A 27,534-nucleotide genomic window follows, 5' to 3' on the forward strand; every position below is an offset into this window, starting at 1 on the left:
TTCTTCATAGGCCTGGCTTCCATTTACCTCCAAATTATTGAAAACAACAATCAAATGCAAGCAGCTATCCTTGACCTTGCTCTCCCTTTCCTATCCTGTTTATCTTCTGTCTTTTTCTCCCTGACTGCAGCTAAGTTCCTCTCATTTGATCACCACTAGACCTGCTTCTTCAGAAGTTGCCCTGACCTCCTTCTAACCAATTCCCTGGGTCATTTTGTGGTCTTCATTTCCTTTGATGACTGCTGCTTTAATAATGTTGATTTGTTCCTTGGAAACACTTGCCTTAAATGCATCAATGAGATGGTCTTAAGAGTACAGTAAAATGACTCATACTTAATTCTATCCTGAATGATCTTTAAAAAAATGAATAATGCATTGCCTGAATAAATTCTATTGAGTATCAACTCCTACCTTTTATTGTATCTTAGCATATTAAATGTCCCATCCATCAAAAAGAAGACTGGAATTGATGCTTAGAAATAAAATATGTACTTTTGGCTGGACTAAAACATTCATTATTCCACTCAGCATCTCTGTTTGCTGAGGTTTAGGATAATTTTTTTCCTGTGCTGCAGTTTAGATTAGTGGCTAGACAAGTTACAAGTTTATGGACTTTTTATCATTGCATCCAGTTTGGAAAGTTTTGGTGGATTCCAATTAAACATTGGGTTCATATTTATTTTGGTCTTGATACAACTTCACAAAATATTTAGTTTCCTGATACTGTTCATGTATTTGCTAGGTTATTCCCTTTCTTTAAACTTCAAAGGACATGCATTCCCTCCATTTGTACTGACACCTTTCTATGTTAGACTTTCAGGTTTTAAAATCTAATTCTTATATGTTGACTAGTCAGGTATATGACCTGACTTAATGTCTGTGTTTGTGTGGAGCTTGGACACCACCCTGGAGTACTGTCATGAAAGAACCTCTTACAATACACATTTGATTGATGGGAATCACTGACTTACTCCAAACGGATTTTAACATTGCATAATCTATCCTAGCAGTTAATATGCCTTCTACTCTACACATCTTTTAACAAAACAGTGAGTCTGAGAATGAAATTTTATAATTGACTGAGGTTGATGACTTTACATAAATCAAAAAGATAATTTCCCATTTTTTCAAGCAGCTACTATGAGATCAATAACTAAGGATTACTATTTCACTTAGAGATCCTCTCCTAGGATTCAAATCTAAGATGAATGGCTTACCTGGCTGTGTTCTTTAGACCTACTAGAAAAGAATGACAATTTGACTTTGTTATGAATGAGAGAATAGAAACATTTTTCATTAAAGAAATAAAATAGTTATCTCTTTTCAAGCACATTCATTCAAAATGATTGGATATTGTAACTAATGTTTAAAATGGTCACATTATATTCTATACATTAATAAAAAGTCTTCTTGTTTTGTTCACTGGACACAATTATTAGGCAATAGAATTGCTACCTATAAAATTCTCTGTGGATTGTGAGAGCTTGGGCCCCCGCTTTATCCTTTCTGTGGACATATTTCCAGTACTTGGCATAGTACTTGGAACCCACTAGCAAGCATTTGGTAAATCATTGAATTAGTATGTGAACAAATACATCTTGAGTTATTGTTAAAGATGTCCACTGAAGAAGGACTAGAACAAATGTTTAGTTATCGTAGTTTTGAGTAGAAAATAAGATAGTCACAATTGGGGAAAATAACAAGCTTTAAAGCTCTTACTAGGGTTCTTAATAAACAATTAACCATTGACTTCAAAAAATGCTTTTACTAGGAAATATTTGAGAAAATACAGTGTTGAGGGTAAAGTCCTTGCACAACCATGCAATCATTTAAGAGTAGGGCTGCTTCCTAACTGTATGCCCTATGAAGGACATGGATAGAATTCTGAATCACATTTGAGACTGGTAGGAAAGGCTGAGCAAACAGATGCGTGCCCCATTTGTCACCTGCTCTAGGGTGATTGTCCAGTGAATAAGGAGAGTTTTTACTCCCAGCTGGACTCTGCATGTGGGGCACATGTTCTGGACAATCACTTTTAGTGTGGTATAGCCCTATTTCATGCAGACTCTCTGAAAAGATAGCCCTGGGAAACTTTCTCTTATGTGATGTGGTTACTCCAGAAGAATGGGGCCATACTCTTCTCTAAATAATAGTTTATGGGAGAATTTTCTATCTCACAGTAACAACAGATGATATGAATATGTGTGATAGAGAAGCTCTCAAGCTCAGAGACATCCAAACTAAAGTTTGAATATGTATTAGTTAGATAAAGGCAAAACAGGAAAGTAATGGGGCAGGATGGACAGAGTATGAAAAAACACACAAGTGGGCCGGGAGTTTGGCCTAATGGTAGAGTGCTTGCCTGGCATGCACAAAGACCCGGGTTCAATTCCTTAATACCACATGCATAGAAAAAGCCAGAAATGGTGCTGCAGCTCAAGTGACAGAGTGCTAGCCTTGAGGAAAAAGCCCAAGGACAGTGCTCAGGCCCGGAGTTCAAGCCCCATGACTGATAAAAAACAAAAAACAAAAACAAAAGAAAAGCACAAGCATGAGATTGTAGCCACTGTATAATTGTGTGAACTTAGAAGAGTTACTTCACTTCCGTTAGTTATATATTAAAGGAAGATTAAAATATCAACTGTTTCATAGGGTTTTCATGAAGATTAAGTGAATCAATATGTGCAATGCTTTTTTTTTTTTGTCAATCCTGGGCTTGAGCTCAGGGCCTGAGCATTATCGTTGGACCTTCTCAAGGCTAGAGCTCTACCACTTGAGCCTCAGCACCATTTCCGGCTTTTTCCTATGTATGTGGTACCAAGGAATTGAACCTGGATCTTCATGCATGCTAGGCAAGCACTCTACCACTAGGCCAAACTCCTGGCCCCTGTGCAATGCTTTTTTAAGAACAGAATTACCTTCACAAAAGTAATAGTTGTATTAACAATAAGTGCTTTTATTATTATTAAATGTTACTATTATTAGTTTGATGTTATTGTAGCTTATTTGAGGGCACTATGCTTTGAATCTTGAATGTGCCCCAAAAGCCACTCTACTTAGAGATGGTAGAATCTTTGAGATGTGGCCTAGCCAGAGCACTGTAGTTTTTTGGATGTGTGCCCCAGAGGCAAATTAGAAGTCCTTGGCTTGTCTTCATGGTTTTCTTACTCTCCGGTTTATGATGTGACTAGATTTGCTTTGCCACACACCCCACTCTTAATAAGACACCTCACTTCAGATCCAGTGGGGCCAACCTATCATAAGCTGGAATCTGCAAAGGGTGAGCCAACGCAAACTTTTTCTGCTTATATATTGATTATTTCAGGTATTTAATTATAGTAATGCAAAGCTGACTTATTCCATGTGATTGGAACTGTAGGTACCAGATAATCAGATGGGAACACTGAAAGGATACCTCTGAGGATAGCAAAAAAGACAACAGAAGGTAATGCATGATGTTATGCAGTTAAGTAGACTGTTTTCAACAGTGCAAGGATAACAGATAATGTTAAAGGAGAAGTTCTCTTACCGATGCCATGCAAAATGACAGGGTCATCTCACCATTTCTTTGGTATTCTAGTCACAATGTTGGCATTGTGGTTCATGCCTATTGATTGCTTTATCAAATTATCAGCATGATATGTGCTCAGCATTAACTCCCGGATACATTCCAGAGCTCTTTGTATCTCAATGTGAGTTGACTAGGTTAATGGTATACATGCTTCCAATTCCACCACATTCACTGGTAACAAATTGATCCTCTAATTCCCTTCTACACTTAAATTTTCAAAAGAGGCTGAATGATCAGACTGCCATCATTATCATTCTCATCAAAGCTGTGTTTAAACTGAATTTTGACATGCAACTGGCATCATGTCAGTGATAAATAATGTGAGGTATATTTGACTAACTGTACTGCCATATGACCTCATGGTATGGTTCACTTCAGAATCTTTGTATGACTTTGTCACCAGTTTTTTGTTCACCTGTGTCTATATTATATCTCCCATGGCACTTTTCTTTATCAACTTGTAATTTTTTTCATTTTGAACTCAAATACATATTTCCTTGCATATCTTTCTTAATTTCGAAAAACACCTATAGTTAGTACTTCAGATTCTCAGCCACAGAAACACACATGTGTCTGTTCACACTTGCCCTTCCTGGAGTGCCAGTGCAGGCAAGACAAGAAGCAGGAGATTACTTAGCAATTCTAGTGTGGAGGACTTTTACAATAACTATATATTTCTTCAACTTGTTTGACAAGTTAATAGATAACTGCCCATTCTTCCTGAAGAACAGGATTTTGCTTTGTTCAGCTTTATCCTGTGTCTAAATCATGGTAGTCTGCCATGATGCCACATGATGTCAAAGGAGCAGAATTTGCCCATTAAGAGAAATTAGTACTTGATCAACTTGCGGCAATATATATTGGGAGATTATTCTTGTTCTTCTAGGACTTTTTAAAGAATAAATAAGAATCGGGGAGTTGAAAAATAAATATAATTAATCTTTGAAAACTCTTCTTTTTCCTTCCAAAGTAGAGTAACCAGCTTTGCCATAAATCCTGGGGAACCAGACCTCAGTGTTTACTACTGGAAGTTCACCAGCTCTGTGGAAGTTTCTGGAAAGGAATGCTGTGGAATTGGCTGTAGAGTCAAATAACTTTCTCTCCTGTCCCCTGGTTCATTGGCTTGAACTAAGTCCAAGTCTAAAGTAAGAAAAGGTCTGTTGTAAGTTGTCAGTTTCCTTCTCACTTAGGATCTTCCTTAATGATTGCAAACTTGACTTTTAAACCAGAGTCCCATTTACTTCTCTGCCAGGCCTGCTGCAGTACATATCACCCAGCAGTCCGGGAGGGCTCTGCTTGAGACTTGGCTTCCATCCACCAATGAACTTAATTGATGCCTGACTCAGATGGTTTTTTTTCTCTATTTCCAAGTTTTCAGTCATGTCAGTGCATGACATGAGTTTTGCTTTTCTTTTGTTATTAGAACCATTTCCTTAATTCATCAATACATGGACTATTCACATGTATTATGTCTAAGGGCGTATATGTTGGGATTATTTCTTCTCTTCATAGCTGTATATGCTAATATAGGCTTGTAAGTTATAATAGCTGCCTGCTGTCCTCTAAAAATTCCTCTCCTACACTCAGCTCCGGAAGTCTAGTGATTGGGAAACTAGTTTCTTAAGAGCAGAGAATGATTATGTTTCTTTCCTTTATCAAGTTTGTGATAAAAATTAGTACTAATTTCTCTGTGGTGGGTCTCTGCTTCTGCTTTCTTCTCACCTAATCCTCTTAGATAATCTTACTAAAATACCTGTCATTATGCCATTTTCTTGTTCCACAATGTATGATAGTGTCTGTAATTCTTGTTCCACAACATAGTGTGTAATTCTGTAGACTCTTTTTTGTTTTCCTTTTTGTTGGTTGTGGGGCTTGAATTTAGGGGCTGGGCAGTATTCCTGTTCAAGGCTAGCACTCGACCACTTTGAGCCACAGCACCTCTTCTGGTGTTCCAGTGGTTAATAGCTTTCTTGCCTGGGCTAGTTTTATACCACTATCCACAGATATCAGCCCCCAATAAGTCACTAGGATAACAGCAGGGAGCCACCAGCACCCAGCTCTGTAGAATCTTAACAAATATTTCTTCCAAAGGAATAGGAATAATGTGCTTTTTAAGTGAGAGTTGAACAATGTTGACCAATGTCATATCAGGAAGGCCTTCATTCTTCATGAATGACCTTACTGTGCCTCAGGTGGACATCCTCTGACTGGCCCTGACTGTGGGATTCATTTTCATCCCAGAGTGCTGAGAGAACAGTCCTCCTAGGACCGTAACACTGGACACTGACTGGTAGATGACTAACTGCTCTGCTCACTTTCCTAATCATTTCCAGCATCTCAGCCTGCATCTCCTCATTCTCCATACTGTGAGACACATGGCTAACTTTTGGTCTCACAAATTCAGAATGCAGAATTCCCAACTACTGGAGTAATAATGTTGAGTACCTTTTTAAAAAGTAGTCAAGAGGGCCGGGAGTTTGGCCTAGTGGTAGAGTGCTTGCCTAGCATGCATGAAGACCTGGGTTCGATTCCTCAGTACCACATACATAGAAAAAAGCTGGCACATACATCGAAAAAAGCTGGAAATGGTGCTGAGGCTCAAGTGGTAGAGCTCTAGCCTTGAGAAAGTCCAAGGACAATGCTCAGGCCCTGAGCTCAAGCCCAGGACTGGCAAAAAAAAAAAAGTAGTCAAGAAAACGAGTATTTCAGTTAATAAGCTTGAACCTTATCCAAAGAGTGAACAAATAAAACAGAAAAAGGGAAAGAGAATAAGTGAGACAGAGGACTGGATATTCAGAAATATTTTTTTTATGTGGAGCTATGCCAGGACTTTGAAAGCCATGAAAGAAATTTGATGTAGAGGCAAGTGCAGTGGCACCATTCTATAATAAAGTGGCTTCCCACCATTTTTGTTTGCTTGTTTATTTGTTTGTTTTGCCAGTCTTGGGGCTTGAACTCAGGGACTTGACACTGTCCCTGAGCCTCTTTTGTTCAAGACTAGCACTCTACCACTTAATCCACAGCACCACTTCCAGTTTTTTCTGTTTATATGGTACTGCGGAATCGAATCCAGGATTTCATGCATGCTTGGCAAGCACTCTACCACTAGGCCACATTCACAGCCTGGTGGCAGCATTTTTAATACTAAATTTGTTTTTGTGTGTATATGCTGATTTGGAGACTTAAACTCATGGCAGGGAACTCTTCCTAAGTGTTTTTGCTGCAGTCTGTCCCTCTACCACGTTGAGCCACAATGCCTCTTTTGTCTTTTTATCTGGCTAATTGCAGGAAAGAATCTCATGGACTTTTCTGTATATGCTGGCTATCAACTGTCCAGGCACAGGAAATATCACAGAGGAAAGATATACAGAATCCCTGACATTGTAAAGTGTCCATGCTGATGGGAAGAAAACAGAACAATAAAAGAAGCCAAACAGTTAATATTTTATTTACCACAATTATAGACTGAACTGCAGAAATGGCAAATACTGGTAGGGGAAATAGAGGTCAATTTTTGCAAGCCTAGGTCACATTTTCCATAGTAAATCTGTGCATGATGGTTTATCTGTATTTCCTCTGACGGGAACCTTATTTAATGTGCATAGTTGTTTCACTGACCTTGAATCCCAACCAGTAGCAACTGGCTGAAGGAAGCTTCCCTAACATATACCTTTTCTCCAGAGTACACATCACACAGCTTGTGTGAACTACACAGCTTCTGTAAGCTAAGGAGAACACTCTAAAGCACTTCAGCACTAAGGGTAGAGAATGCACCCAATAGGCCACAAAGAGGACATGGTTTGCAGATGGAGAACTACAATATGAAGACACCCTGCATGGAAAACTGAATGCTTCAGCAATAAAGTATCAGACCTGAGACTGATTCCTAGATTGTTCTACGTCTGAGCTCCTAAAAAGAAAACAAGTCACAGCAGCTGAGATGAGGGGGAAAGAGTCATCTCATGCATTCTCTAGGTATCTGAAGACAGCTGCTAGAGTTCAAGGACTTGACTTGCGTGGCGGTGAGGAAGTGGTACATTCTACAAGGGTTGAACAAAGGCCCAGAGACCATCAGGGAGACAGCTTGGAAGAGATTATGACTGAGGCTCACTGGCTGGAGCATAGGGTTTCAATTAGCAGAGACAGGAAAATACTTGGAGTTCCTGGCCCTTCTTTTCAGCACGACTCTGCCCAGTGGGATCAGATGGTAGTGTTCACAGCCCTAGCTGGCCAGGATGATCTGTGATGTACTACACTTTCTCAATGAAGCTATTTGTACTCAGCCTGTCACTACCTCTACAGGAGGTAAAAATTAGTTGACAGTGTCTCCTGGCTCTTCCCTATCCACAGCGTGAGAACAAGTGGGGGTGTTAGAGTGGGTGGGTATAGGACACAGTGAGCCCTTAAGAACTGCAACTCTTAGTTGAGGAGAGTGAAAGGTATTGGGAAGGAGGTTTGCCCACAGGGGGGCACCCATACCAGGCAAGCAGGCCCCCAAACTGAGTCCTGATCCCATCTCCTTCTGTGATAAGGTTAGCTCATTGCTGTCAAAGTGTTTGCCTCCATATGGAGACTCTCTTCTTTGTCTTTCTCTGTCTCTCTGTCTCTGTCTCCCCCTCTTCTCCCCCCACTCCTTCTCCCTCTCTATGACCCCTTAAATAACCAAACTGCACTTTGGAATTTACATGCTCAACAAATGACCCCAACCAGAAATAAAGGGCTACATTTTTATTTTCTATGGGTTCCCTCAGAAATCTGCAGCTGTGCAGAGCTATTCGCCATATGTAGAGCATTCATTTAAACCCATTTGACTTCTTGAGTCAGAGTGATAACATTCTGGATTTCATTTCTGTTTGTCCTACAAGAGTCTTGAGTATGGGCCAAAAACCTAGGTCCTGGATGAATGTGCTATAGACCTGGCTTGCTGACATGGGGCCAAGTGGACTTGGGAGAGAGGGTGGAGCTGTCTGTTGAGACATGATTTTTAGTTTTGCCCTTTGCCTCTGGAGCCAGAGCCCTGGCCCACAGCCAGCTACACGAAGAGAAGATTATGGTATTTTCTAGGTAATTTTAAGGAGCACAAACCCAAAGTAAAGTCAGGTGGTTTCAAGTCTGCACTGAATTTTTCATGTTAAGGATTTGTCATGATTTGGGTTTTCGGCAGAGCTGTATTTTAAATGATGAAGGGAACTGTATTCTTTTGGAGACAGGCATGTTTTGGTTGTTTGCTAATGACCTCTGGTTTTGCTTATGGGGTGTTTTGTTAACAAATGGAAATGGAGCAAAATAAAACATTCTCTTTCCTTCCTACTTTCTTCCCCCCCACCCCTTTCTTCTCTTTCTCCTTTTTTTTTAAACAATGGCACCGACTCAGTCAACTGTCAAAACCAGGCTATAGATATTAGTTATTGTGGCTGCATTAATACTGAATAAAAATAAATTAGTCTCTTTGGCAATCAAACACATTCTTCTGATCTCCTGTCGGTGCTTTTAAACAGAGCTTTCTCCCTGCTTTTTGATAGATCCTATTGTTAAGAGAAAAGAACTGCAGAAATCTCTCTGGAAAAAAAAAACTTTGAAAATTTTCCAACTACAGGAATGTATTCAGCAGTAATTAGCCTTCAAGGTTGTTGATAAGGAGAGCACTGTGTGGGGTGAGGGTAGGCCTGCTCTTTACTCTTAAGGTGAACCCTTGACCCCTGTAGAGAGAGGGTGTCAGCCTTTGGACCAATGCCAGTTCTGTCTGCTCTATTCTGCCTGATCGTTTGCTTTACCTCTCACCTCACCTGCATCTCACCCTCTAGATACCTTTTCTAAAAGAAAAGGAAGTGAAGGCTGAATATGCAAAGTGTGACAAAACTAAACAAAAATCACCTCTCAAAAGCCCAGTGCAAACATCTTGCAAGTAGAAGAAACAGCTCTCCCTACAGAGAAAAAGACTGACTGAACTGAGCAGACTTTCACTTCTGGATCAAGTTTACCAGGGAGATCTGGGATACTATTTATATAACCTATGTGTGTTCAATCACATTGGCTTCTGCATCATCCTACTCTTCATCCTTACTTGTTCTACTTGTCATAGATTATTTCTAAACTGTAGGTATGATGGGACACTATTTTGGAAAACATAAAGACACTGCTGTTTCCAGAAAGGGGCATGTGATTTTTATTCATTACAAGTAACTGGCCTCTTTCAGAGAAAGGCCTCATCAAGCCAATGGAAGAGTAACCGTCACTGATCACAAAGGAGCAAGGTAGTTCAGGCACCATCCTATAATTATCCATAAATGTACGTGTGTGTGTGCGTGTGTGTGTGTGTGTGTGTGTGTTTGTGTGTGTGCGTGTGCGTGTATGTGTGTATGTTTGTGTGTGTGCGTGTGCGTGCGTGTGTGTGTGTGTGTGTGTGTGTGTGTGTGTGTGTACTTGTGTGCTATTGAGATCAAGAAAACTCTATTCATTTGCTAGAGCTGCTATGAAAAAATACCACAGGGTAGATTCAGTAGCAGAAATATCTTTCTGGAAGTCTGGAGGCTGAAGTCAAGTGTCATCAGCTCGGTTTTCTTCTCAGTGCATTTCTCCTTGTGTCTTCCAAAGGTCTTTCCTCCTTCTCAGAGCACTACTAACACTGGCTTACAGCCCATCAATAAGGGTAACTAAAACTCAACTGCTTCTTTAAAGACCTTATTTCCAAATACAGTAGTCACATTCTAAGTCACCACAGCTAATTCAATGTATGAATTTTAGAAGGGATTCAATTCTTCCTGTAATAAAAGCTAAGACTACTATAAGCAAGGCACTTAACCCTTGTTTATGGACTCCCCGATTTTTATGTTAGTTATTATGAGTTTCATGTGCGCTCTTTTCATCATTACCACCCCCAACCTAGTACCCAAGGTGCTTTGATCATTTCAAGGCTGCCTCCTGGGGCAGCAGAACTCCAGAGGACCCATGGATGTTGAGGGAAAGTGAATCGATGCAAAGTGGTTGATGTGAGAGAGGAGATGCTGAATTTGGGGGGCATTTCCTCATGGTACCCACCTTCACCACTTACTGAGTAAGATGTCCAATTACATGTGTGTGGTGTTAATTTGGATTCATGCTTCATTGTAGTTAGTTTACTGTTCTGCTTTTATGTGTCATAAAGAATCTTTGGGTTTATATTTCTGCTTTTAAGTCAGAGGATAAATTTTGTTTTAATGAGTTAAAAGTTACCAATTATTTAACTACTTCTATTTAATATCTACAGAAAACTGTTTTTTTTTGTCTGTTATGGAACTTGAACTCTGGGCACTGTCCCTGAGCTCTTCAGTTCCAGACTACTGCCCTACGCCTGGATCCACAGCATCACTTCTGGTCTTCTGATGATTAATTGGAGATAAGGGTCTCATGGACTTTGGGGCTGGCTTTGAACCTTGATCCTCAGATCTCAGCCTCCTGAGTAGCTAGGATTATAGGTGTGAGACACTGCACCCTAGAGTACAGAAAACTTTCATGGCTGATTTTTGTACCACCCAATTCACAAGTGGGATTTTTTAAATTGCTATTTTACATATAACTTTCCTGTTCAAGTCTCCTAATTCTGGTTCCTTCCTCATGATGTACAAATGTTCTGAAAGCCTCATTATTATAGCCAGCGATGGTGACCTTCAAGCAGAAATTAGATCTTACGAAAGTAGAATAAGGAAATAAGCTACCAAAGCAGCTTGCTACAAAGTAAACCAAGAAGTATTTTAAATAGAAATGCAACAGGAAATATAGAGGCGCAATGCTCCATTTGAGAAGAAGGAACCACGGGAAGATAAAAGATTCTATTCACTGATGTCAGGCAGTAATGGAACTGAACTCAGAGACTTTCTTTTGTATCATCTACTTTCAATATATAACCAGTCTGCCTTCTGTTTGTCAGGTTTTATATCAATTGCTTGAGATAAGTAGTCCAAAATGTCAAGGATGTTTCATCTATGTGGCAAATGGGTAGATGAGAAAATACTAAAGAAAGCCTGGGATCGGGATCTTCTTGGCAGTTATTGGTTGGAGATTGATTGACCTAAAGTATCACTGACATATCCTGACATCCATGTTAGCTTTCCAGACTACTCAAAGAACCAGTGTGCATCTACAATGGCCCCTGCCACATTTTCCAACCCCTCCCTGACTCTACTCTTTCATTCCTTCTCTCTCAAAGATCATCAGTAAACCTAGGACAAGCGCAAATCTTCTCCTTAGCATTCTACTTATATCTGATGAGCCATCACTTATTCTTGTCCCTTCTCCAATCCCAGTTTCTGTTCTCCTTGCTGCATCTTCAGTGGTTCAATTCACTTCATTCTACTGGTCTACTTGTTTAATGACTCAAAATTTCCACCACCAGCCCTATTTTTCTCCTCCCTGATATCTTCCTTTCTCCTTCAATATCTTCTATGAGCGATTCCTTAGCCCAGATTTCAAGCCTGTCCTCTTTTTCCATTCCAGAACTGCATTGCTGTTACCTGCATAATGCAAGCACTATTTCCAGACATTCAAAGGTACATGTTTGCCATCTTACTCAGATTTTCTTCTCCTATCTATTCTTTCTTTCACTTCATTAATAGTATCCCTCATCTAGTTGTCTTTATCTAGAAAAACTGAAAACAGCCTTGTGCATTTCAAACATCTCTGAATCTGTTTAGAACATTTACCAATGTATATGTAATAAACCAGTAGCTTACTGAATGAAGAAATCTCTCCCCAAACCACCCATATACACATAACTTCTACAACATGCTCTTCCCTCCCCTCTTACCCTGAACCAAAGTTATTGTTTTATCCTTTCAGACAAATCTTCCCTGCCTCTTAGGACTCTCACCTTGACATCTATGGGAGAATGCTACCCTGGCATATGGAGCCAGGTTTTGGCATGTTCTCTTTCTCCCTCTTAATTGTCTCCCTTCCCCTCCTATCAAAGCTTAAGCAGTTTTCAAAGCAGGTTTTCTCACCTGTCGGATGTAATACCTCTTTTGACCACATCAGACCGTGGCACCCCTTAGCATATCACCACCACTTCCAATCCTTGAATTCCTCTGGCACCTAACAACTGCTCCATAGAATTTAGCACCTGGCTACATATTTGTTCTGTCTTTGTCTCTGTCTCTCTCTCTCTCTGTCTCTCTCTCTCTCTCTGTCTCTCTCTCTCTGTCTCTCTCTCTCTCTCTCTCTCTGTCTCTCTGTCTCTCTCTCTCTCTCTCTCTCTGTCTCTCTCTCTGTCTCTCTCTCTCTCTCTCTCTCTCTCCCTCCCTCCCTCCCTCCCTCCCTCCCTCCCTCCCTCCCTCTCTCTCTCTCTCTCTCTCTCTCTCTCTCTCTCTCTCTCTCTCTCTCTCTCTCTCTCTCTCTCTCTCTCTCTCTGGTATAAACAGAGCAAAGAGCAAGTCTATTTTCCAGGGATTCACAGACAAGGTAAATTCCTACCTGAGTTTATGTCTTTGAGAAGGAATTTATATTCTTCCTTTCTTTAAACAGTAAAAATTTATGCGCCTCCTCCTAATACAATGTATTTTCCCTTTTGTTTTAGTTATCAGGAAATTTAGAGCTACTTCAGCAAAAGATTGTAATAATCAGCTTATCCCAGGATCCACATAATAGCTGTCTAGTCTACCTGCCTTCTTTAGAACTCTCTGTTATGTGTTTGTCCTTAATATTGCAGTATTCTTAATTTGGAAGATGCTGTAAATCATTTTGAAACAAAGTAAGAAAGCAGTTCCTCAATAAATAAGTTTCTTATGTTACTATTTCATAATTTACGATTTCCTTCCTAGATTGTTGCTGCTTAAGAGCAGAGTCGGATCTTGTCTTTCTATTATCAAAATGGAGGCCAATGTTAGGAACTCCGTAGGTCCTTTTGGATTAATGTTCCTGTATATTTTATCTGAAATAGGTATTTTGATAAAGGACAGGTTATCTTAAACTGAGATAGAAACATCTGCAAAGATGATGGAGTTGAAAGAAAAAACCCTGCGCATAACTAGCAAGTTGTTACATACTCAAGCTATGAGAAAAACAGTAAAAATAAATAAATAAATAAACAGGTTAAAGTCTTAGCTATTACAGTTTCTGATACTTAAAATAGACAAGAAGAGCCAGGCATTGATGGCTCAAGCCTGTAATCCTAACTACTCAGGAGGCTGAGATCTGAGGGTCGCCATTTGAAACCAGCCCAGATGGGAATGCCCCTTGTAAGATTAACCGAAAAGGGGACCACCACATGGTTCAGGCAGAAAAGAGCTATTTGGGAGGAGAGCATACTGCCAGCCTGCACAAGATGGAGGGTGCAGGGGGTGAAAGGAGTGCAGAGGGGGTGAAAGGAAAGTTGCCAGGGGAGGGAAAGGGGTAGGGAAAAGGGGAGGAAGTAAGGGGGAAACTAATGATGGAGATGGACGATATGGAGGGGAAGGAGGTGTGGCCCGCAGCTTAGGACGACCTCTGAGCCTGGGGCACCTCCCTCTGCCCCCAGGTGGGCCAATTAACTGGATGGGGACAGGAAGTTCTATGCAAGGGCCCTGTGGGTGCGCGCATGCACGTGCACTCTGCAACATACCCCAAGGGAGAACAAAGGAGGGAGCCATTTTTCCTAGGTGGACCTAGCATCCGGGAGACTCCTATCTTCAGTGAACTGCCAGAAGGCAAAATGTGGAGCTATGGCTCAAAGTGTTAAAGCCCTTGAGCACCAAAACCAGAGCAATGTTCAGGCTACACATTCAGGCCCTAGGTCGAGCTGGCATGCACGCACGTGCGCACGCGCACACACACACACACACATACACACACACACACACGATTATTATAATCAAGAGGTTACTGCAGAAACATTGAGTGGATAATAGGGAACACCTTTACGCAACCCCAGAGCCCTGCTGACTGCCTTTCTGACCCATTAGCATATTCAGGTGATATCTGACTTATTTTTCCCCTATAGCTCCATTTTCACTCCTCCCCCCTCCCCCAACCCCTCCCTGTTCCTTCTTTACAAAAGACAGCAAACATTAAAATTGGCTTTTGATAAAGCTATTGGGATCAGTCATCAAATTCTACCCCCTGTGCATACACCATATTATTCTTTTCCTTATTCCTTTTCTAAGCTCACCCAAGGAGAAGACTTCGAAAGAAACCACAAAAATGCAATCATAAAGTCACCTCCAGACTTGACCTGTACTCATACTTCCGGTCCTTCACCACTAACTCCACCCCATTCCCCCTCCTCAACACTCACCCATCAACATATGCCTTTGGCTGTTGAATATTTATGCAGCCATGTGTGAATAATTCATATAACTACAAATACTTTTGAGACTTAAAATTCATCCAGCTGACCAGAGAGTTCCATTCTGCAAGAAGGAAGAGCTTGGTGAATCCTTTCTTTTGCTGCCCACCAAACCATTACGTTTAGATACTCCTCCCCTGATTCACTCAGCAGAGTCTAGTGAATTAGAATGGAAAAATCTCATGAATTACACCTTGGTCTGATTGTCTAAATGTTGAAAGAATATAAAACTCATCTTTGCATCTGTATGTTTTTGGATTAAAGTGTTGTGGGGCCACTTGACCAGCCTTCTGTGACCTCTGAACTGTGCAAATTATCTATGGCATAAAAGCATTCTTTGAGGGCCAGGAGTTTGGCCTAGTGGTAGAGTGCTTGCCTAGCATGCATGAAGACCCAAGTTTGATTCCAATACCATATACATAGAAAAAAAGCCAGAAGTGGTGCTGAGGCTCAAGTGGTAGAGCTCTAACCTTGAGAAAACCGAAGGACAGTGCTCAGTCCCTGAGCCCAAACACAGCCAAAAAAGAAAGCAATCTGTGTTATTGTCCCAAAGCCACTCACATTTTGCTCAGGTTTTGCCTCTTGAATTGAAATGAATAGCAACTGTTTCAATGAAACAATGTAATAATCAAATATGCTGTAAAATAAGAAGAATATATATATCATATATATTCTACATTTGAGCAAGATGTTTTGAACTTCTGCTATTTGAGATGCTCCATGCTGAGTTTTTCTTATCGTTAAAATACATGGGTTGGGAGTTTGGCCTAGTGGTTGAGTGCTTGCTTAGCATACATAGAAAAAAGCCAGAAGTGGTGCTGAGGCTCAAGTGGTAGAGCCCTAGCCTTGAGAAAGTCCAAGGACAGAGCTCAAGCCCAGGACTGGCAAAAAAAAGGATAAAAATAAATAAGAGTGCCAGGTGTGGTGGCTTACACCTGTAATCCTAGCTACTCAGGAGACTGAGATCTGAGAATCACGGTTCAAAGCCAGCCTGGGAACTAAAGAACATGGGTAAGATTTTATGTCCAATTAATCACTAGAAAATGGGAAGTGGAGCTGTAGGGTAAGGGGTAGGGTGGTAATCTTGTGCTGAAGAGCTTAGGGATAATGCCCAGGCCCAGAATTCAAGGCCCCCAAAAAATGTTAAATAAAAATAAAAAATAAAATAAATAAATAAATAAGAGTGTCATGAAGACTAGTACTAGATAAAATATGTGATATGTTACAGTCATATACCAGGAGCCACAGGAGTTACCAAAAACTCACCTTGAAAGTTTAAGAAATGTCCCTTGTACTGACACATAAAATAATTTACCTAAATGTTACTTCTTTTATGTAGAAATATCAGTATCTACCTCTTCCTTTCTGTCTCTAGCCTAATAGCCTCTAAGCCTAACAATTGTGAAGACACAGAATGCTGCTTTGTCTAACTAATAAGGTGTTGGCTATGAAGTCACTCAATCATGCTAGTAATAGAGTTGGAGCAGACACAACTTCTTCTGCCCCTAAGATCTTTCCAGAAGAGCATAGCATTTTGTTTAATCTCATCTTGTATGACCATATGTACATAGCTTTTGAGCTATTGTGATCTCTGCTAGGAGAATCCTAGATGAGTACTAATTATTACAAATGAGGAAAGCCATGAACCCTATGTTCCTTTGGGTCTGGCTTGCTTTACTTAATATGACTTTTTCCGAGCCTTTCCATTTCCTTATGAATGGGGTGATGAACTCTAGGATATGGAAACAAAGATAAAGATCTCTGTGAGTGTTGTTTTTATGGGAGGTTATTTCTTTTCTCGTTTTTTTTCTACTTACAGTTAATCTCATGTGGTTACTATATCTGACTTTGTTACCTGGCATATTGCATATATGTCTATTTGTTATTTGAAATAGGGAAGGGAGGAGGAAAACAAGATGACTGGAAGGGGGGTAGGGGCAGGGAAAGGGGGAAAAATGAGAAGGGGTATCAAGGTTGGAGAAGTAATGTACACATTACCTGATAAATGTAACTGTAAACCCCTATACATTATCCCAACAATAAAACACAATTAAATAAAAAAGAGCATAGCAGTCCAGAAAGAGAACTCTAGTTGAGAGTACAGCCACCTCCATTGCAAAGAGCCAACTCAACTGGATTGGGTTTGGGAGCACGAAGTTAGCGCATGGCAGTTGGGATGAAAGGAAGAGCCCATTCAAAACAGGATCCCCACCTATTTCCTGTTTCACCACTGTTTCTACATAGATGTGTTGTTAAAATCTCAGCTTAAAAAGAGAACCTTTAGGTGGCGCTACTATTCATAAAAATCACGTCAGTGTGGGAAACAATCCTTTTATGAATTAAACGAAGCTTATAGCTTTTTTTCCCCATGGCTTTAAGCACTCACCTACCAGTCAAAACCTGTGAATATGTATACATTCTTTTATATAGATAATTAGCCTCTTTATTGGTGGCGCCTCCTGGATTAGGAGGATTCTTCCATGCAAATCAGCTGTACAGGTAGGAAGAGCAACAAAGAACATCTTTCATGTGGTTTTTCTTTTTTTTTTTTTTCTGTAGCAAATCATCTACATTTATCTAGAGAAGTATGCCACATTCTTGGACTCCCATAGCCTGTTTTCAAATTGCTGTAAATTAACTCATTCAGATTAAAGTCTTTACGTGGTTTTGGTTAAAGCATGCAAAGAATAGGCCTACTCTTTATATTCAGTGTGGAATATATTATTGGGTCTAATTTGAACTTCTGACCCTGTCAGAAATAGGTATCTATCATATAGGCATCAGATTTGTTGTTTAATAATAGACTACTGAAATTTTAGAAATATTGAATACTTTGTACATTTAGAAGGATCTGGAATCAACTTGCAAATGAAGTGTTCCAGTGATTGTATCAAATTTGCCACATCACTTCAGCCAAGAGAGCTGATTTTTTAAATTTTGGTTTTGGCTTATTTGTTTGTTTAACCACTTTCTTTTTATGGGAGAGACATCCATTTTGTGTGAGCCTGAAGTTTTGGGATCTTTTGGTGTTTGGGGTTTTTTCTTTTTTAAGTGAAACCATGGTCTCACATTTTGCTGTTTCCTGGAAGAACTAGCTGCTTATTTATTTTAATTACTTTACAGGAGCCCACATGGCAGTTTTAAAGGACATTTTCATATTATTCATTGTTTATTGTTTTGGTCATCATTTTCCTCTAACAGGATACAGTCATCAAGACAGCAGTTCATTTCTTTTCCATTTATATAATCATTAAAAGTCAGTAATTTTACTGTTAGTTTTATTCTGCCCCTTCTCTCCCCCCCTCCTTGTGTATGTATTACCCCTGCTACACTGCCCCTCCACTTAAGAAGAAAATTCCGTGGTTTGGGTAACCACTTCTACCAAATCTTGAAAGCTGATCAGAGACAAAAGTAACCTTGAGAACCACAGCATTTGTGGGTATTTAAAATACTTTAACACAAATCTTTCTGTTCACTAGCTTTCCAAGCTCTCCATCTAGTTGGAATGCATAGAGGTGCCTGATAAGTGGAAAATAATGTAGAAGAAAATAACTACTATATTCTCTAGAATATGATTTGGGCATATATCATTTATCAGAAATCAAAAGTAAACTTAGATCATTTTAGAGTTAAGTGAATGAGAAAATACTCATTTCCAAATTATAAAATCAAGGCTTCTAGAGATCAAATTTTTACTAGAAAATGTCATTGGATGTTGTTAAATTTCATATTTAAAGCAGAGTTCACTACCTGCCTCTGATAAAAATTTAAGATTTAACTTGATCAAAAAAGAAAATACACTCCTTTCATAATGACAAACTTTTTTATGAAAAACTATCCTACAGCATTCTTAGATGAGTATTTTAATTAAATACAAAGAAAATCACTAAGATTACCAAACATTGTGTGAATCATGATATGAATTCTCAAAATATCAAGGAAAATGAATTTAATAGGACTTGTACCTTTGAATAATGCAAAATTTAAAAAGAAAAATCTTCCCATGCTTTTTTCCATTTTCTTTGTGCTGAAGTAACATCATAGAATGATTGTAGACTTGTAAAATGAATGTAGGAAGCCTGCAGGTTGGGGCTACAGATTTCCATCTATCTAACGGTTAGCCAACTAAGATCTAAGTATATTAGATGAAATTTTTCCAGTACTATACCTCATTTCAATTTTTTTCAGTTGCTACCTTTATCCCTCCTGTCAATAAACTGGAGCCAGACCTTTGCCTTCTAGTTCCTTTGATTCTATGCTCCAAGGCCTAGCCTGCTGGCTAATGGACCAATCCTATCCCATTTCCAGCTTTGGGGAGAAAAAAAAAATGTTTGTCCTTCTAAGATGCTGTTGTTGCAAAAGGATGCTAACAGCCTATAATCCTAAACAACTCAGGAAGCTGAGATTTGAGGATTGAGGTTTAAGGCCACTCTGCAGGAAAGTCTATGAGACTCTTATCTGCAATTAACCACCAGAACCCAAATGGTAGAGGACTAGCATTGGCCAAAAAACAGTTCATGAACAAGAAAACCCAAAGAGACAAACAACCAAAGCAGGCTAAACATCTCAGTACTGCCAACAACAGGCTCAAGAAAGGAAATAAATATCCTGACTGCACTTTTTTTTTTTACCAGCCCTGGGGCTTGAACTTGGGGTTTGGACTGATCCTCAGCTTTTTTGTGTTCAAGGCCAGCACTTTAACACTTGAGTCACAGCACTACTTCTGGATCTTTCTGAATAGTTTTTATTGGAGAGAAAAGACATAGACTTTCTTGCCTCAGCTGGTTTAGAACTGTGATCCTCAGATCTCAGCCTCCTGAGTACTAAGGTTACAGGTGAGAACCCCCAGTGCCTGGCTTGACTGCAATGTTTTTTTAATTGGTGTTCCAAATTGCTTAGTTAATGCTTAGTAAATGTTGATTGAAATGAATAAGAAAGTAAAGATCTATCACTTTCTCTGTGCAGCCTGAAGACCCCACAGAGGGACCTGTAGTTTCTAGGCCTAGAGGATGTACTTAACAACTAGAAAACCTGAAAGCCAAACCCAACCCCACCTCCTAACACTCTCCTGGCCTTGGGAAAGTTACTAACTTTTCTGAACTATAATTTTCTTTTCTGTAAATATCATCTACCTTGCAGAGATTTTCTACGGATTAAATTAGACAATGTGTGTATCAAGCACACAATAAACCCCCTTCCCTGTCCTTCACATCTGTCTGGGAGATGGATGGTCGCCCACTTCTTTGCTTTGTTTGAAAGTCAAGTATTAAGATCAAGCTGAGCTGCTTCTCAATGCTGGCAAGGCTCTGGAGACTCCACTAAAATACAGGGCATAGCAGCTTCCTTTCCCTAGTCTGTGCCACACAGGTAGCAGCTTGTGACTGATAACTTCTTTTTCCTCCTCCTCCTCTTCCTCCTCCTCCTCCTCTTCCTCCTCCTCCTCCTCTTCCTCCTCCTCTCCTCTTCCTCCTTCAGTTCCTCCTCCTCCTTCTTTTCTCCCCAACACTTTGCTGATTTAAACACTGTCCTAGAATAAGAAAGTCACAGGAAAAGGAAGATCATCTGTCTGGTGAAACTAGATTGCTTTTCAAGACGCTTTCTGCAATGACATACAGGGAAACAATATTTAGTTAAATAAATGGCTCTGAGTATTTTACAGGGTAAACATTTAAAACCTGGAAGCTTCTGTGGTTTTAACATATACAAATGCTATTATCTAATTCCTCACCAAAATCATTTGTCTCGACACCCTATTATTCTAAAAATCATTATATTTCACAAATTCAAACACAGAATCTTTGGGACTTACTGCTGTTGACATAACCAAAAAGGAAAATGTTAATATTTCTTGATAAATGTCTTTCTATAACATTTTTGTATTAAGTATTTGAAGCAGACTTTTAAGGTTTTAGATTCTCCTTGCAGTCCAATTAAAATAGAGTGGCATGATCCATTTATTAAACAAAGTAAAATTAAGATTCAAAATAGTGCTACTTTAAAATAGAATTTGCCTTTTATAGTCCATGCCTGTGATGACCTGGGAGCCATAAGTTTGTAAATGTGACCTATAGTCACATATAATGGTGTATACTTACTATATTAAGAATGATTTCAGTCCTTCTCAAAGCTTTACCAACTTGTAAGTTTATCAAGGTTGAACAGAGTTTTTTGAAAATTTAAAAAAAAAATCTTTTTCCTTCATCCAAACACATACCCTGTGTTTCTTACATCATGACTTTAGAAGATTCAATCCTGAGGGTGAAGGGTGACAAGGAAATTGGAGGGAGGCAAAAGAATAATAGCATTCAGTCAATGTGATATTAACATGAGAAAACTTTTAGTAACAATGGTAGTTATTTCCAGATGTTTGCAAAGTAAGGTCTCCAGTATACACTATGGTTTTGATGACATTTCTCAGAGAATGAGGAAGGAAAGCAAGGAAGGAAGGAAGGAAGAAAGGGAGGGAGGGAGGAAAGAAGGAAGGAAAGAAGGGAGGGAGGGAGGGAAGGATTACACTAAAGATTAACATGATACTGTATTAAAGGAATTAATTTACCAAATAATATCAACTCCTTGAAAATGATTGTTTCAAGCTGGATAGGCTGTTAATGGATTGAAACAAGCTTGTCAGAAATGTCATGTGTTTGTTGCCTGTGTATTACATTGTATTGTGTGTGTACTGAATTATATGCATCCATATGCAAGCCTCTGACCCTGAGATCTTGTGGATGAATGGGAGAGGACACTAAGAATTGACCTTGTTAAATATGTATGTCTTTAATTATTAAATCAAGAATTTCATATAAATAGTTAGAGTTTAATATTCACAACTGATCAGTGAAGGATAAGCTACTCCATACTGTTCTTTTTTTTTTCTTTGTAAACAGGAAAAATGGCATAATTGCTTTATTTTCAACAATCATTTGATATTCAAATTTTCTAGAAAAAAACTATGAATTACCTAGTCTACTGAAATGGAAAAAATAATCTACACTTCAAACCTCCATGCATTATAGTAGATAAAACATTGTTTAGGCACAAAAGAATTACAGATTAATATAATACCAAGTTGTAATCCTAGTATTTACTCTTTTCTTCTTGCTACCTCTATGTCATATGTTCTTTTTTAGAATTATACCTTCCAACAGATACTTCTGAGAGAAAAAAACAATGTGTCTTTAGAATTAAACACACAGTGGCCATCTAAAAACTTCTGTGTTGCCTCAATGTGCTAAAATTTTGTTTGCTTCAAAGCAGTGATTTCTTTTTCAATGTAAATGCAGAAAAAAGAAATCACATATAGTTAGTACCTTAAGAAAAATTTTAATTATACTTAAATTACAGAACTTACATTATTTTCTCACGTGGAGTTTTACACGTCATTTCACATTCACAAACACAACATGTGGGGAGGTTGTCCCGATATTAACAGCTGATTTCTTAGTCTGTTCTTCAAACATCGGGTGCAGAATCAATTTGGTTGTTACACTGCATATTATCTTTTCTTGATCTTACTGCTCTGGACTGTACAGGCATTTGCAAGAACCCATGAAGAAAGTACAGACAGCTGACTGGATGAAGAAGACTTTGGTGGGGGGGAACCCCCATTGTTTAGATTTCTGTCAGAGGATATAAGAAGACTTAATTTCTTTTATCTCTGGGGCTTTCATTATCATTTAAATTTCATTTTACATTAATTGATCAGGGATTAGTAAGGCCATTATGCAGAAATTAGAATAAGACAACCCAGATGGAATGAATAATTCATAAAGTCCAATTACGTTTTATTTCTGGTGTACTTTCAAACTTGCCTGTGACTTCTATGCTATTTTGATGTGACAATATTCACTGGAAATCAAGAGCGCCATTTTAATTTATTGTATTCCACTGGAGTGGAAGCATTTGTATGCAGTGGGAGTATTCCTACATTTTCCCCTCTGAACCTGACTTGTAGGGTTCTTGGAAACACTGAGGGATCTAGGAATTCCGCATGCTCCTCTTTGTTGCAAGTTCAGGCGTGTGACAACAAGGAGCCACAGCGGTGCCGCCGCCTGGGGTGAACTAAGTCCGTCTAGAGAGACTTAGGTCTTAGAACGGCGAGTTTTCCACCTCCTGCTTTTGAAAATATTCTCCCCTATTCCCTTCGGCTAAGAGTTTGGCCTAAAGTTGGACCAAGGGAGGCAGCAGCAACAGCAGCTGTTGCAGTAACAAGAGTTGACCGTGAGGTGGCAGGCGTCGCCTTCCATGCAGAGACCTCCCGGGCATCCAGAGCATCCCGGCGGGTCTGGCTGAGCCCCTGCAGGCCACTCTCGGGGTCCAGGCTCTCAGAGACCCCCGGAGAATTCCGAGCTAAGGGCTGGCCAGTCCACCTGTCTGCAATCTCTTCAGACCATGTCTGAATCCTCTTCCCCCCCTCTGGCCTGTTGTACCCAACCCCCCCACCCCCACCCCCGGATCCCCTCATGATGCCCCCACCCCCACCCACCCCACCTCCAGGTATTTATTTATGCCAACCGGACAGTCGTAGTCACATTAAAGCTGCGGTTCACCTTCTCGAGGACTTTCATCTCGGGAAGTTTTATGACACTTGGTGAATGTGCAAAGTTTTTAATTAGGCTCTGTAGACAGCCCGGGGCTGCAGCAGCGCCACAAAGTCTTCACGGTCTCTCTGCTTTACAGCACAACAAGCCGCTGTACTCCTTTGAAGACAATGCCGACTATGTGTACGACGTCATGTGGTCCCCGGTGCATCCCGCGCTCTTCGCCTGCGTGGACGGGATGGGGCGCCTGGACCTCTGGAACCTCAACAATGACACGGAGGTGAGCGCTGCAGGCGCGGGGGGAGGGGGGGCGGAGGGGAAGGTGGGGGAGGGACACCTCCCTCCTCCGAAAGGGACCCTGGTGGGGGATTTTGTTTTGTTTTGTTTGTTTGTGTTTGTGTTTTGTTTTGGACAGACCCTCGCATGGCACCGGGTTCGCAGAATCCCTGTCCTTGTCCATCAAGAAGGGAATTGGCATCATGCATTGGCTTTAAATCACTTCATTCCACTCCTTCCCTAAAGTGTGGCAGGTCCTGGACAATTACGAATGCTTTCTTTTTCCCCCCTCACACACATCCATACACACAGAGAGAAAGAAAGAAAATAAAACTGAAAATGATGTGCTTTATCTTTCCCTTCCCGGGAGGGCACATGCACTTTTCAGAGTGGTGTTGACAAACATGTGGAAAAGTCCACTTTCCTGGACACTGGTTTTTTTATGGGGCCTTCTACGGGAGGCTGTTCTGTCCAAGTGTGCTGTAGGTGCGATCTCAGGTTTGGATCCACAAAAGATGACTCTGTCGATTGATTTTTTTTTCTTTTAACCAAGATATAGAGTCTTCCTCCAAGACATTGAACTCAAAGGCAAGCTTTTATAAGAGTCTCTGACCTGGAACACAATCATCAGACTCTGTATTTTCTATTTTTCACAAAATGAGATTTTAATATATCACATGGACAGTCCTTCACAAGTGAAAATAGAAAGTAGATAATAAAAATAAATTGCTTTAAGGCATGCTGCATATATTAAATTTTTATACCTTGTCTATTCCTTTTTTTTCAGTAACTCAGAATTATTGGGGTGCTAATTTAGTTACTAAGGTTTTTATGTTTAGGGGACATTTTATATGAATATCAAATGTCCTTCCGGTTTATGAACTGAAATGGTCCCCTACAGCATTTCCTGATTTCTGATTCAGGAAAAGTTTCTATAAATAGAAATGGGCAGGTAAGAGGACCCAGAGCTGCAACTCTATGTGGAGTGGAAACCCAGAGTAAAGCCTTTTGAAGTGTTTCGAGCAGGAAACAGCTCAGCCTTTTTAATTAGGAAGCCAACAGCTGGAAGACATGAAGGAGGAACAAATTCTCCTGCTATTTCTATGGGGTTTTCCTTGAGGTAGTGTTATTGATTCACTGTACCTTCAAGGGTATGTCCACCTATAACCACTGCCAAACAACCACCTGAAAAATTGTTTCCATTGAAGGCTATTTTTTTTCCTTTTTACTTCCCAAAACTATGTGACAAGGAATCATTCTGTTATGAAGCATCTTGGTAAACAAGCAAAAGGGGTGGGAATGCGAACTGCCCATCATTTGGGATGCTGAAATGTTTATTACATTATTGCTTCTAATAGAAAGATGTTATTGCCTTACATTGTAATGGCTTCCCAAAGTCTTTTCATCACCATTGATTAAAATCACATTGCTTCTATTTGCTAAAAGAAATTCACTAAAAGGACCCCCCCCCAAAAAAAAATGCTTTCCAGATTGACTTGAAAGACTTCTGTATCCGAAATCAGCTGAGCTGAGGTGATACCCAGACACAATGCTGTGGAGAGACTGAGGGCTCTACAAACTCCAGAGTGATTGCACGCAACTGAAAAAAATTACTTTAAAATAATGTTTAGGGAAAAGGATATGTCTAAAAATTTTCAAACACTTTTCCCTTCATCTTCTATAGGTATCAAAAGACAAGGACATAGAATTTTATAGCTAAACAGTTGAACAAAATTATTACAAGTCGTGCAAATGGTTTAGTTTGTGGAAAACATAATTCTGCATTCACCATAAAAATAGAGTTGTATTGGGTCTGACTCTCAAGTGTAACAATGAACTCAACATATTTTAGAACCCTCAAATCATTTTTATCTCCTAGAAAGTTGAACATGATTTTTCAAATGTATGTCTGTTTAGGAAATAGAGGAATGAAGGAAGGAGGGAAGGAGGAAGAAAAGGAAGAAAAGAAGGAATGAAGGATTATCACAGCAGCGAAGTGTCTTGTTGCTGCTGTTGTTTTTTAAACTATTAGAATTTTAAACCAGGTTATACCAGCTGTTCCTATGCAAGGGTAGTTTCTATTTACCTCCTTCCCCATTACTAATTTCTACTGTTCACTATTATGTTTATATGCCTGTATTTGCAGTTGAAATGACTGAGCTATAATAAATGTGAAAATATTTGTGAAATCAAATAGCACACATAAAATGTACAAATTATTTTTGTTATGTTTTCATCAGTTTTTGAAGGCCCATACTACTCAAATTGAGCATATGTATTAACTTCCTTCATGCATTCATTAAGTTTTTAGCATATACATAGGCATGATAGCTACTTTTTGCTATTTGTAGTAGCAAATATGAAAAAAATAATTTAAATGTCGAAAACTCTGCTTGTTAAATCAGTTATATCCCAAACAAAATTCTTAAAATTTATTTTAACTGTATCCCAAGGTCATATCTTGAGTTATCATTTTTTTGTGATGCTTGTGTTAAAAATTTTAATCAGTTTTTGAGATTATTCGAGATAAAACCTGATACTACATAGAATTAGCCTTCTAAAGAATAGTATTAAACATGAACTCGGAAGCTTCTCTAGCTGAATCATGTTTTCTGGACAGCACATTGATAATAAAGAACACTGATGGGATTTTGCTGAATCTAATTTCACATTGTTCTTAGCCTTTGCAAGGTTTGCTTAAACATTCAGACTTGTCTGAACAGCAGGTAACTTTATTGAAGAAATTGTGCATTTAACATAAATAAATAAATAAGCCAGGGACTTTCATTTTACATGTTGACATGCACTGACTTAAGCAGGCAAATACATTTTTATTGATTTCATGATTAATTTGAAACATAGATTCTTACATATGATGGAGGTTTTACTGCTATTTAAAAGATAGGTATTGGGGTGATAATTTCATGTAAGCAGATGGTTTCAATTCTGTGACTAAGGGAATGTCCAGTCATAGCGTGTGCCTCACATTTCCATCTCAGTGAGAACTATTTATTAGGCAGAGGTCTCTCACACAGTGGCAAGAGATGCTCTCTGTCGCCCTCTTTTCACCATTTAAAAATGTTTTCATTTTAACATTTACCAATTTCTTTTTCTTAATGGCATGTGTCATTTCCCAGTCAACTATACTGAAGAATGCTCAGGAGTTCTAGCCTTTATGGCAGCTACAAGCTTCTGACTTTGAAGACAAGGGTTTCTACAAGTGAATGTAGAAGAGGAGTAGACTCATTAAAAGTCCTTTTTCTCCAAACCTCAAGTTAGTTGTTAAAAAAAATATACCCCCCCCAAACACATACTGGAAGTTTTATTTCTATACCTCCAATTCACTTTAAAAATGAGTCTCATAATTATCCATGTGTTCCTGCTTCCAGGATTTCTTAAAAGAAACCTATGCTGTTTTCCACAAAGAAATAACTAGGTCTTAAGAGGATTTCATCCCATAACGGTTGCCAGTTTTACAGAATTACATCTCCCACATTGGTACTGGCAGCAGGGGAAAGGGGAAAAGAAAAGGAAACAAAAGGAGGCTATTTTACCTGGACTCTTCCTTTTCTTCTTATTATCTCTCTCTGAGAAGTTTTTAAGGATTAATACATGTTTACTTTTCCATGAAGACTCACATTAATATGAATTTCATTTTGTCATACACCCTTGGGCCTTTCATAAACCTCTTTATGTGGGTAAATCCTTAATCTCTCTCCTCATTAATATCTAATTCCTCACTGGATTACTGAAGCATCATGTTTAGCTGCTGCGTTTTTATGTTGGATGCGCACTCAGAATAACCCACAAAAGTATTTCTATCACTGCATATATCACTTCAGATCCTTCTTTTT

The 27,534-nt window shown here is 39.3% G+C and overlaps 1 protein-coding gene across 1 annotated transcript in view; it reads left to right on the forward strand.

The window, feature by feature from the left end:
* The window catches only part of Dync1i1 (dynein cytoplasmic 1 intermediate chain 1), a 266,609-nt gene that overhangs the window by 220,614 nt on the left and 18,461 nt on the right, over positions 1–27,534 (forward strand). Inside the window, exon 15 of the mRNA XM_090333142.1 lies at positions 23,544–23,684. Coding sequence (XP_090189268.1) covers positions 23,544–23,684 — 141 coding nt within the window. The remainder of the gene's footprint in view (positions 1–23,543; positions 23,685–27,534) is intronic.

Source organism: Megascapheus bottae, chromosome 5 (genome assembly GCF_031878675.1).
Source record: "Megascapheus bottae isolate mThoBot1 chromosome 5, mThoBot2.hap1, whole genome shotgun sequence".
NCBI classification, from domain to species: domain Eukaryota; kingdom Metazoa; phylum Chordata; class Mammalia; order Rodentia; family Geomyidae; genus Megascapheus; species Megascapheus bottae.